The sequence below is a fragment of the Macaca thibetana genome, chromosome 1 (assembly GCF_024542745.1).
Source record: "Macaca thibetana thibetana isolate TM-01 chromosome 1, ASM2454274v1, whole genome shotgun sequence".
Classification (NCBI taxonomy): Eukaryota; Metazoa; Chordata; class Mammalia; order Primates; family Cercopithecidae; genus Macaca; species Macaca thibetana.
The window spans coordinates 117,157,179-117,170,152 of NC_065578.1; the positions used below are offsets into that span (position 1 = coordinate 117,157,179).

Sequence of the window (12,974 nt, forward strand, 5' to 3'; positions counted from 1 at the left end):
GTACCTGTCCCACCCCCCCCTAATCTTTCAATCTTTTTCCTCCAAATTGCTTCTCTGTGGTGATAGCAACACCATCCACCAAGTCTCCCAAAGCAGAAACTTACTTTCTGCTTCATCCTTAGCGGCTACTCAGTCACCAAATGCTGTGAATTTTATTTCCTAAAATGTCTATTTCTAAATCTCTCTAAAATCTTCAAATCTCTGCCTTTATCACTATCACTGTCCTAACAATATAGTCTCGTTTCTCCTCCAGGCTTTACTAATAGACCTCGTCTTTTCCCCCATGGACTTACCCTTCCCCCTCTAGTCATTCTCTATACTGTTTCTATAGTCATTGTCTAAACAGCAATGCAATGGCAATTCTCCCTTGCAGAACACTCTTCATGGACTACAAAGCCAAAGACCTGCAGCACTAATATGTAAAGTTACTGTATTCAGTGATGTGCTCTCTGCCTGCCCCTTCCACATCATCTCCTGATATCTTCTGCTATAGTTTGAATATCCGACCTTCCAAACCTCATGTTGAAATGTGATCCCCATGCGGGAGGTAGGGCCTAGTGGGAGGTGTTTGGGTCATGGGGCAGATCCCTCATAAATGTCTTGGTGCTGTCCTTGTGGTAGTAAGTTCTCACTCTGTTAGTTCCTATGAAAGCTTGTTGTTAAAAAGGGACTGGCATGCCCCTTCCTTCTCTCTCTTGCTTTCTCTTTTGCCATGTGATCTCTACACCCACCGGCTCCCCTTACCCTTTGACCATGAGTGGAAGCAGCCTGAGTCCCTCACCTGAAGTAGATGCTGGTGTCATGCTTCTTGTACAGCCTGCAGAAATGTGAGCCAAATAAACCTCTTTTCTTTATAAATTACCCAGCCTCAGGTATTCCTTTATGGCAACATAAAAATGGATGAAAACAGAAAATTGGTACTGAGGGGTGGGGTGTTGCTATAAAGAGACCTGAAAATATGGAAGCAGCTTTGGAACCGGGTAATGGGCAGAGGCTGAAAGAGTTTGCAAGGATCAGAAGACGACAGAAAGACTTAGGGAAAGTTTGAAACTTCTTAGAGATTGGTTAAGTTGTTGTGACCAAAATGCTGATAGAAATACAGTCAGTAAAGGCCACGCTGATAAGGTCTCAGATGGAAATGGGGAACTTAAGAATTAGAGCAAAGGTCATTCTTGTTACACCCTAGCAAAGAACTTGGCCGCACTGTGTCCATCCCCTAGAGTTTTATGGAAGGACAAACAATACTGGTACCCTATGGTATCTGGTGGAAGAAATTTCTAAGCAGTAAAGCATTCAAGAAGTGATGTGGCTGCTTTTAACAGCTTATAATCAGATATGAGAGCAAAGAAATGACATAAAGTTGGAATTTATAATTAAAAGGATGCAGAAGGCCGGGCGCGGTGGCTCAAGCCTGTAATTTGGGAGGCCGGCACTTTGGGAGGCCGAGACGGGCGGATCACGAGGTCAGGAGATCAAGACCATCCTGGCTAACACGGTGAAACCCCATCTCTACTAAAAAATACAAAAAAACTAGCTGGGCGAGGTGGCGGGCGCCTGTAGTCCCAGCTACTCGGGAGGCTGAGGCAGGGGAATGGCGTAAACCCAGGAGGTGGAGCTTGCAGTGAGCTGAGATCTAGCCACTGCACTCCAGCCTGGGCGACAGAGCGAGACTCCGTCTCAAAAAAAAAAAAAGGATGCAGAACATAAAATTTTAGAAACTCTCAGCCTAGGCATGTGGTAGAGAAGGAAAGAACATTTTCAAGAGAGGAATCTAAGGATGCTGTGGAGCAACCACTTGCTAGAGAGATTAGCAAGGATAAATCTTTGAGGTAGCTCCTCACATCACAGGCCCAGAGGACTAGGAAGACAGAATGGTTTGGGAGGGACAAGGCTTTAACACTTCAGGATGCTGCTCTCTGCATCCCAGCCCCTTCTGGTTCCAGCGATGGCTCAAAGGATCCCAGGTACTGCTCGGGCAACAGCTCTGGAGGGTGCAAGCTGTAAGCTTTGGTGGCTTCCATGTGGTGTTAAGTCTGCATGCAGCATGCAAGAGTGGTGGAGGCTTGGCAGCTTGTAACTAGATTTCAGAGGATATATCAGAAAGCCTGGGTTCTCAGGCAGAAGTCTGCTCCAGTGGTGGAGCACCTCCAGGTAGTCCTCACTGGGGCACTGCCTAGTGGAGCTGTGGGATTGTGTTGCTCCCGTCCAGACCCCAGAATCATCCTGGAAAAACCTCTGGCATTCAGCTTCAACCTGTGAGAGCAAGACATGTGGGTGGCAACTGGCAAAGCCATGGGGGTAGGGGTGCCCAAGGCCTTGGGAGCCTACCCTTTGTACCAGTGTGCCTGGTATGCAGAACATGAAGCCAAAGGAGATTATTTTGGAGATTTAAGATTTAATGTCTGCCCTGATAGGTTTTGGACTTACAAGGGGCCAGTTACCCCTTTCTTTTGGCCTTTTCCTCTTATTCCACCCTTTTGGAATGGGAATGTTTACTCAATGCCTGTACAATCATTATATCTTGGAAGCAAATAACTTGATTTTGATTTTACAGATTTACAGCTGTGAGGAACTTGCCTTGAGTCTCAGATGAGACTGGATTTCTGAGTTGGTGCTGGAACAAGTTAAGACTATTGGGGACTGCTGGGATGGAATGATTATATTTTGCATGTGTGAAGAACATGAGGTTTGGGTGGCTAGGGGCGAAATGCTACATTTTGGATATTTGACCCTCTAAACCTCATGTTAAAATTTGATCCCCAGTGTTGGAGGTGGGGTCTAATGCCAGGTGCTTGAGTCATGGTGTGGGGTGGATCTCTCATAAATGGCTTGGTGCTGACCTTGTGGTAATAAGTAAGTCCTTGCTCTATTAGTTCCTGTGAAAGCTGGTTGTTAAAAAGAGCCTGACACCTCCCTTCCCTCTCTCGTTTCCCTTCCCACCATGTGACCTCTGTGCACACTGGCTCCCCTTACACTTCTGCTATGAGTGGAAGCAGCCTGAGTCCCTCACCAGAAGCAGATGCTGGTGCCCTTCTTCTCAAACAGCCTGCAGAACCATGAACCAAATAAATCTGTTCTTTATACTTAGCCTCAGGTACTCCCTTATAGCAACAAAGAAATGGACTAAGAAACCGTCTTTTGTTTCTTCCCCATTTTTATGCCTCTCTTTGATCTAACATCTCAATTTTAGAAAGCTCTAGCATAGGTACAGAGAGCAATCCAATGAGCCAAGTGTTAGATTGTAAGTTAGTCTACTTAATTTTGATTAATTACATTATTATGCTTGTATTTATATAAAAATATAACAGCTAAAATACACAACCAAACAAAAAAAACAAAACCAAGCTTGAGTGTGGTGGAGCTATATTTAATATTTAATGAAAGCCTGCTTTATAGGCCCGTAAGTATATAGAAAATGCTTTGGCTTAAAATACAGTCCTTTAGGTTTTCTAATCAACACCCAACTTGTATGTTTCTATCCCAGAAAATAAATGATAAATCCAGATACTAGCTATGAATTGTCATTCGAAATTTTAAGTATAAAAATGTTTCTTAGTGTCTTTCACATTTTCTGCTATCCATTTTTTTAAGCATTAAGATGAGTGATGTAGAGTTCAAAGAAAAAACACTAAGATCATTTACTCCAGCAATCTGCAGTAAATACAAACTAATGTACTCTTTTCCCTTCCCTGTATTCAACAATTTTTGTATCTATGATCCAGCTGCTCCAATTACAAATCCTCTCTGTATAACAGTCAAACATGAAATTTTATTAGCCATTAGATCACATTATACACTTTACTCTGCACATAAGGGAAAAAAAATTATAGCTAAAGTTAGAAAAATGTTAGAGAGAAATTGTGTTGCAGAATTTTTATTTTGCTGTATACACATTGCACAATAATTAGGGAAGAATAATTTATTTCAAACTGAATATAACTTTCAAATATATCCCCTGGTTCATGAATAAAGATATGCAATCAACAACAGTTAAACAATGAGCTTGATGAGCTTTTGGCCAAGTGTGTTACTTTTTTTTTTTTCCAAAAATTACTAAGGTGAAACCATGAATAAACACAATAGAATAAATTGATGAAATTCACGAATAGTCCTTTGACTAGTGCTTATGTAACAGATCCATAAACGCATCTATAAATAATATTATCAGATGATGCTCTTAAAAACATTATACAAACTTTAAGAAAAATGAAACTTTTGGCAGGGTAAAGACTACTGAGATAGGCTACATGATTTACAATTAATTCTAAAAGTGATCACCAATAAATTCTTCTGGCTCTGTGTGGATGGAAAGCCATTCAATCTTAAGAAAATTAGGTAGAGGTACCTGTTTTAAATATAGTAGAAAACTTACAATACAAATGAAATTGGTTCCGAATTCACAGCAGAGAGATCTCCCACTGAAATGTTTATATGGGGAAAATGTCTCTCTTGGGACAAACCCTTTTTCTAACGTTATCATGGGGAAAGGATGTTAAATGATATTACCAAGTTTACTAAGATTCACTAATTTACATTAATATCCGGTAATGACAGGATGTTGTGCTCATAAGTGCTGCTCTATAGAACAGTTAGTATACCATACCAGGTGAGGGAGAACTTCTGGTACTTCTTACCCTGGCATCATATTCAAGGACAAAAGGAGGAAAGTCGATCTGTTCTGGTGATATGGCAGAAAACAGCTGGTGGAGGCTGTCCACATGGTGGATTTTGTCCTTCAGTCCTGAGACAGAAAAGGTGGTAAAAAACCATGTTGACACCTGATTAATAGAAGAGAAAAAATAATTTAAGCTAGTTGCCATAGTTAGAAACATAAACACAATTTGGAAAATTTATAGTAGATAAAAACTATATTTCAAAATCTTAAAATAACTAGTGTTTTTCAAAGTGCAATTTGAGTTGTGCAATCATCAGTTTAGTTGATTATTAATAACATTAAAAAGAAGAAACAAGGATAACACTGACTAGAGACTATAAGAAGAATGAGCTTTGTTTCATGAAGCTTTTGTTTCCATTACATGTATATAAGTTCCCATGCGTGCAGTGTGTTAGTGCTGTACTACATGCTTCTTACTGTGGGTTGTAGTCAAAACCGTTGCATTATTTGGTAGAATAATTGGTGTTCCAGTCTTCTGAAAATGGTTAATTATCTCCAAATCTCACACTGTGAATTTTTCAAATGAGACTGAAAAGAAAATTTGTGCCAATATTTGGGACTTATATATTTTCAGCTGATGCTTGGCATGAGTTTCTTTCTCGAAGTCCATCAAAGTAAATCACTTGTAGATGTGATGTCATCTTTGTTCATTTCACCTGACAACATGCAATCCCTCTCTAAAAGCTAGTATGCAAAATTTGTTGGTTCCCCAAAAAAGGATAAAAAATTCTTGATACCAAACAATACTGACATAAACTAGTAATGGCTTGAACTTAAAAATTATTGTTTATCTAAATTGGCAATCACAAATCAGTCCATGTTTATCAACATACTATACAATAGTCCTATGAGGCAGGTATGATACTGTTGCTAACCCCATTTTACTTACAGAAGAAGGTAATGTATGTAGGAAATAGCAAACTTTTTTGAAAAGGACCATTATAGTAAATAGTGCAGGCTTCTTATAACAACATTATCAGAAAATTGTTCACAAGGCATGCCTGAAGGCCCTTGGAGCAGTGCAATATTGGAGGCAGGACAACATGAAAATTAATCAGGAGGCTGCTGTGTCATTTCAAGGAAAAGCTGACAGTGGGATGAACTAATGTAGAGGCAGTGGGAATAAAGACACAGACATAAATTTGAGCAATTGTAAACACACAGAACTGATGCAATGTGCTAGGAGATGAGGTAGAGAAAGTGCTCCAGAAAGGCTCTCTGGTTTCTGGCTTAGGCACTTGGGTAGGCGGTAGTCCCATTTACTAACACAGAGAACACAAACAGTAGTTCGGGAATAGGTGGAAGAGGAGTACATGAGGAGTTCTGTTTAAAAATGTTGAACTTCAGGGTCCTATAAAATATCTAAGTAGAGATATCTAATCAGTAGTTCAATACCAAGGTCAAAGCCTAAGAACGATAATGATGATGATGATGATGATGATAATAATGAAAATGATGATGATAGCTTACATTTACTGAGCACTTATTATATGTCAGGTAATGTTTTAAGTATTTTACATGTATTAACTCATTTCATCTTTCAATAACCCTAAAAGATAGGCACTATTATTATTCCCATTTTATAGGGGATAAAATTAAAGCATAGAGAAATTATACTACTTGCCTGAGATGACAAATTGGTAACTGGTAGAGCTGGGATTAGAACCCAGGTCATCTGAATCTTGAAACCATAGTTCTAAACATTAGGCTTTATTGCCTCCCCAGATATATGTTTGAAGATTGCATATATTTTGGAGGGTCACTGAAGAAATGGGAATAAAAAAGGTATAGAATTAAAGATGAGGGTGGAGAAACATGGAAACACTAACACTCAAAGGATGCAAGCAGGAAGCCAGGGGCAGTGGCTCATGCCAGTAATCCCAGCACTTTGGGAGGCCAAGGTGGGAGGATTACTTGAGGCCAAAAGTGTGAGCCCAGCCTTGGCAACACAGCAAGACCCCATCTCTATAAAAATACAAAATAAAAAAAATTAGCCAGGCATGATGGTGCATGTCTGCAGTCCTAGCTACTCCGGAGGCCAATGTGGGAGGATCCCTTGACGCCGGGAGTTCTAGGTTACAGAGAGCTATAATCATACCACTGCACTCCAGTGTGGGTGACAGAGTGAGACCGTCTCTAAAAAGAGATGAGAAGAGAAAGAGAGGCCGACAAATGAGACTGAGAAGCAGCAGCTAGAAGTAGGAGAGATACCAGGCAAGGTAAATTTCAAAGAAGCCAAGACAAAGTGTGTCAAGGAAGAAGTGATCAATTGTGCTTAAGGCTGTAGGGAATGCAGGTAACATAGAGAGAGAAAAGTGTCTATTAGATTTAGTGACCCAGAAATTATGAATGATTTTGGTGTGAAAAGCTTCAGCTGGCACAGCAGGATAACCACACTGGAGTAATTTAAAAGGTACATGAGAAATGGAGATGGTGAGCATACAACAAAGATTATACTAAACAATTTTGGTTGTAAAGTAGAGGAGAGAAAAATAGATCTTAGCATTTTTAAAAGTGGATAATTTGGATCCAGCAAAGCAGGAGAGGAGAAAGACACTAACCGTTGAAGAGAGTTCTCTAAGGAAATGGAAATATACTCCGTAGTTTACGGTCTGGGAAAAAATGCCTAGATTCAAATCTAGCCTTTGCTACTAACTGTTGGTTATCTTGGTTCCTTAATCTCTCTAAGCATCAATTTCCTTACCAGTATAGTGGGACAACTACTGCTAACTATTTCACAGGTATACTGCAAAGCTTAGGCAAGATAATTCACAGGAGGAATGGGCAGATAGCAAGTGCTCAGAAAACTTAAGCTAATGTCATTACTACGGGATCCACAGCACAGGGAGAGGGGCTGTCCTTCGTTAAGAAGGACATTAATGAAATGTGTTCATTAAGATGGAACACATTTTTGTGACAGAGAAAAAGGGGGCAACGATAAGAACAGTTAGCAAGTAGGTTTGGAGTGGGAAGGTAAAGATAAAGAGCTCCTTACTGATGACTTCTATGAGTGAAGAAAGCAGTACAATGGATTATTTCAAGTTTAGGTTTTGATGATCAGGTGCGATGAAAGGGTAAGAGGTCCTAGGTTAATTTAGGGTGACTGACAAGAGTGGATGAGGTGATGAAATGTCAGTTTTTAGCTTGACAGAGAAGAAAATAAAGGCAAGACGATATTTTCAGAAAGAGTAAAAAGACCAAAAGACTAGATGTCTTGATGAAGTCAAGATGTAGGCTTAGGTAGTGGGAATAAAATTGTGAGCAAGACTGCTATATTCTAGCCCTCATGGATCTTGCTGGCTCATGTACAAGGAAGAAAATTAAACATGCAACTAAAATAAAAACATAACAATGATATAAGACTACAGAATCTAAAGGGGTTACAATGCAAGAACAGCTACTAGCTGCAGGATTGGTCAGGGAAGGATTTCTATAGAAAGTAGAGCTGAGACCTGAAGGTCAAGCAGGAGGTAGCCATGGGCAGAGGAGGTAAGTGTATTCTGTAACAACGGCATAAACAAGGCCCAGATGAACAAAGAGCAAGAAAAGAGGCAGGGACTGATGGGCTAATGGCTTATAAGGGTTGCCCACAAAGGCGTTGGAGTCACATACAACCAAAACATCAGGACCACAACTCAAGGTCACTTAGAAACCAGGAAATTAGCAGTCACAATGGTGACAGCAACAATTAAGTTGCTGAGCTATTATCTTAATACTCTGGGCATGTAGGACACATAAATTCTAGATTTAGACAAAGAGAAAAATACCGTACCTTTGAACGAAATGTGGGATGAACAAAATAAACAGCCTTCAAATTCCTCTTGTACCTGATCCAAAAATAAAATGACAAAAAAATTAGTATAAGTTCATGCCTAAAACCAACTACTATCATAGACTATTAACTACTTGCCTAGGTATATAAACATAATCAGAGAAAAATAAAGGCAGTTATAATTTACAGATTGAATTTTAGGTGAGAGTCAAAAACAAACCAGAAAACATTTCATTTTTTAAAGTATCTGTTTTATAGGAGATATCAAGTGCTTCTGTCAGCTGAGCTAGAGCCACCTATAGGTAGGATAAAGTTAAGCACATTTGTATTTGACAAATTTATTGTGTGTCATTTTTTAATATGATGCTAGAATCTCTGGGATCAGAGTTAAACAGCAGCTAAATCACTTAAAATTAGAGCAAAAATTTAAACTAAAAGTTTCAATGGTCATATCACAACAACTAGCAGAATCTGCTGTGTCCCAGAAATTATAGAGGCCTACTTAAATTCTCCTAACAATTCTATGAGCGCAGTACTATTACTGCGGGTATTTTAGCCCTCCCAAAGTCACCCAGCCATCAAGTGGCAGAGCCAGGAACCGAACCCCGGCAACACCGCTCCAGAATCATACTCCTATCCACTATTCCATCTGGCCTCTCTATGTGTGCCTGAGACTTTTTTCAACAGTTCAATAATCAACATCGGGTCATGTGAGGTTAATTGGAAAGGACTTCAGATAAATAGTACAAACTATTTCACAGCTGAGGCCTGTTCCACATTAAAGAACTGGTTAGTGGTAGAAGCAGAACTACAGTGGAGTGAAGCTTCCTTTCATATATACAATCCACATTCAGAGAAAGCTAAAAAGGTGTCTATTGGGTAATGAAAGCTTTAATATTCCTAAATAAGATGAGATTTAATGGGAGAAGTAGGATGGCTGGAAATTTACAGTAACTTGCCTTCTTTGTACCCTAACTGTAAAATGGGCTTCTCAATGCAATCCACACAGACATTGTGATGTTACAAATAACAAAACAGCTAACAGGAGGGTTGAGTGCCACTTTTTATTCAGAAAAAAATGTTAATAAGAAAAAATGTAAAACACTACATTTCATCTTTGCTACAGTGGGGTGTCATATATTTTCTGGTTAAAATTTCCATTATTGGCCGGGCGCGGTGGCTCAAGCCTGTAATCCCAGCACTTTGGGAGGCCGAGACAGGTGGACCACGAGGTCAGGAGATCGAGACCATCCTGGCTAACAAGGTGAAATCCCGTCTCTACTAAAAAAATACAAAAAACTAGCCGGTCGTGGTGGCGAGTGCCTGTAGTCCCAGCTACTCGGGAGGCGGAGGCAGGAGAATGGTGTAAACCCGGGGGGCGGAGCTTGCAGTGAGCTGAGATCCAGCCACTGCACTCCAGCCTGGGCGACAGAGTGACACTCCATCTCAAAAAAAAAAAAATTTCCATTATCATTTCAAGGGAAATATGCTTTAATGAAAATAATTTTCTAGCTCCAAGTCAGTAACCTGGGTTCAAGTCCAAATTCGGCATTTACTGTCGTGAGACTTTGGGCACATACTTCACTTTGCAGAATGTCAATATCTTCCATTTTTCAAATACAGATAGTATCTCTCCTAACCAACTCCTGGGTTAAAGGATCAAAGTAAATAATGTTTATAAATGTATTTTGATAAGTATAATACATCATATAAATAGAAGGTAGTATTTTTGTTATTTTATACACAAAGATTGGTAATGTAAAAAGTTTACATATGAATTTACTTTAATGCAAAATAGGTTTCAGTTAGGGAGGGTCTCCTATGATTGAAATATCTAATCTATATGTGATAAAAGTCTTTCTTACATGAAATATCCTTTCACAGAATACAAAGCAATGTTTGCCACTGCTTAATATTAGAAAAGAAAGAAACTATTTCCCCTTCATAATTTGCAAAAATAACTAACTTGACATCAACAACATCGTAGAGTTTCTTCAGGAAGTCAGAGTCCAGATGATTGTATTCGCTGGTCAGTGTGTGAAAATACACTAATACATACTCCTTCACAGCAATGTGATCCATCACATGAATGAAGTATAAGAGAGCCTAAAAGAAAAAAGGGGGAATAAAGGTGAAGATCATTTTGAACAGCAGTCTATTTCACAGAGGCCAAGAAAAAAACAAAACAAAACAGAAAATTAACCTACTCTTTGCCCTAGTCATTACAGATGGATAACTCAGAGTGATAAGTATCCATTCTCTTTAAAAAGATCTCCAGGAAAGTGAATCATCCCAGTGTTTTAATAATTCTCATAAGTGCTACAGTACAATTCCTTTCTGTCTTGTTCTAAGTGATAGAGCAGAACAATCAGTCTCTATCCTCTAAAACAATTCTTCATATACTGGAAAAAGTTCTTGGATCAACGATCAGGTTTTCCCTCTCTAGGAAAACAATATCAAAATCATTAGAAGTAGAATTTCTATACTTTTAATAATTTTTGAAGTTTCTGCTTGAATTCAATCAAAGTCTTTGCAGTCTGTACTCAGAAATAGACTCATGGCCTGCACATGACCAAGAATTACTATAGAAAGATATAATGAGTGATGCCTCACATGATTCACGTTGAGAGCTAGTATTTTTAGATCTTTAGTGCCAGTCTGAAGGAGGACATTGAGAGCAGGTTGAATCAGTAGATGGCAATAGGTTGGGAAGCATTTCTAGAGCTCTGAAAGATTCAAATTCAATGTGACCCAGATCGGTTATAGAAATATTCCATTACAAAAATGATGAATTTAAGAGAAACACTAAAAGCAAAACAGAGATACAATATAGGCAGGGCCAGTATGACCCAGTGGTTTAGCTGTAAACATTCACATAGAAAAAGCTAAGAGGTAACAACTAAGGGATTACTATAAAACAAACAGTTTTCCAATTCCTCTTCAGGTGAGTCCTTGACATTAACATGGTTGGATTAACATGGACTAGGATCTAACTGCTACCAGAGCAGACAGAGAAGGGTATTAAGAAAACACAGTATCTTTCCATTCATTACCTGCTTTGGTAACAATGATTATTATCATCATCTATTTCAGTATTTTACAGGAAATGATATATCATGAATATCCAGAACTCCAGGCAAGTACACACCAAAATCAAATGCAAGGATTTATGGCTTTATTGGTATTAATCAAATTATTGATTATGAAAATGAATGTCACACTGATTATTAAGAACATAAATGATTACAGATAGAAACATACTAATGGTATAATTTTCATCAGTTATTCCCTCCGTGTGTGTGTGTGTGTGTGTGTGTTTTGTTTGTTCGAGACAGGGTCGCTCTCTGTCACCCAGGCTGGAGTGCAATGGCATGATCTTGGTTTTGGAGATCTTGCAACCTCTGCATCCTGGGCTCAAATGATCCTCCTGCCTCAGTCTCCCAAGTAGCTGGGACTACAGGAATTGCCCACCATGCCTAGCTAATTTTTGTATTTTTCGTACAGATAGGATTTCACCATGTGCCCAGGCTGGTCTTGAACTCCTGGACTCAAGCAATATGCCTGCCTCAGTCTCCCAAAGTTCTGGGATTATAGCATGAGCTACCACACCTGGCTATGTGCATATTTTTATTATTCTTTATTATTCTTTTTTCTCCTCTTACCAGATTGCTGCTTCATCCTTTCTGTCCATTCTCCAACCCCTACCCTAGGGCAATCAGGATACTCCTTTTTGGCTTTGAATTCAACTTAAGTTTTTTCACTATATAACCATATCACTGTATCACTATATATGACGAAAAAATGTGAAAGACAAATTCTCCCCCAAACCACGAAATCCCTTTCCTTATTTTCCTTGTTTCTGTGCTTAAAAACAAACAAATAAACAACCCAGTGAAGGTCAATGTAGATACAAATTAATGTATCACTGTTTCTCCTATTAAATTGTCTTCTAAACACTTCTCTACAGTACTTGCCTCTATAACCATAATTTATAAGGGTCACAGAATATCCTATTTGAATGCACTGTAATTATCTGTGAGGAATTTAAGTTTTACTTGTTGCTACAAATGACCCTGCGAATAATATGCCAGGTTCAGTGCTTTCACAGTTTTTTTACCCAAACAACAGTGACTGAGAGTCTGAGGACTTAGCCAGAAGTAATTATCAGCTTTTGTCCAACTGGTTTATCTGAAATTCTGTGTAATTCTGCATTTTTAAGTATACAATTTTTTTTACTATGGTTAATAATTACTGATCAGTTCAGGTTATTATCCTTTGAAGTCAGTTCCTAACAAAACTGATATTCTAAGATTCTCTATATATTTATCTTGTGGGTTCAACTGTTCCTTGTATGAGTATTCTGATTTGAATAATGTCAGGGCCTATAGCTACTTCCATACTTTGGGTTATTTCCTTAGTATAAGTTTTCAGAAATGGAATTAATGGATCAATGGGTGTGATCACTTTTATAGTTTCATCTTTGATGACAATAATTATTTAAAAGTTAAGGTACCTCATTTTAATTCA

At 38.8% G+C, this 12,974-nt stretch overlaps 1 protein-coding gene across 6 annotated transcripts in view; it reads right to left on the reverse strand.

Annotated features, from left to right (window-relative positions):
- GDAP2 (ganglioside induced differentiation associated protein 2) overlaps positions 1-12,974 on the reverse strand; it is a 70,068-nt gene that overhangs the window by 13,423 nt on the left and 43,671 nt on the right. For 5 of the 6 annotated variants that reach the window (XM_050748677.1, XM_050748696.1, XM_050748702.1 and 2 more), the window contains 3 exons: positions 10,414-10,553; positions 8,448-8,502; positions 4,635-4,778 (listed from right to left, as the gene is read on the reverse strand). In XM_050748677.1, the coding sequence (XP_050604634.1) occupies positions 4,635-4,778; positions 8,448-8,502; positions 10,414-10,553 (339 nt within the window). Of the gene's footprint in view, positions 1-3,351; positions 4,779-8,447; positions 8,503-10,413; positions 10,554-12,974 lie in introns of those variants that run through there. The other variant, XM_050748708.1, reaches the window with a different exon arrangement.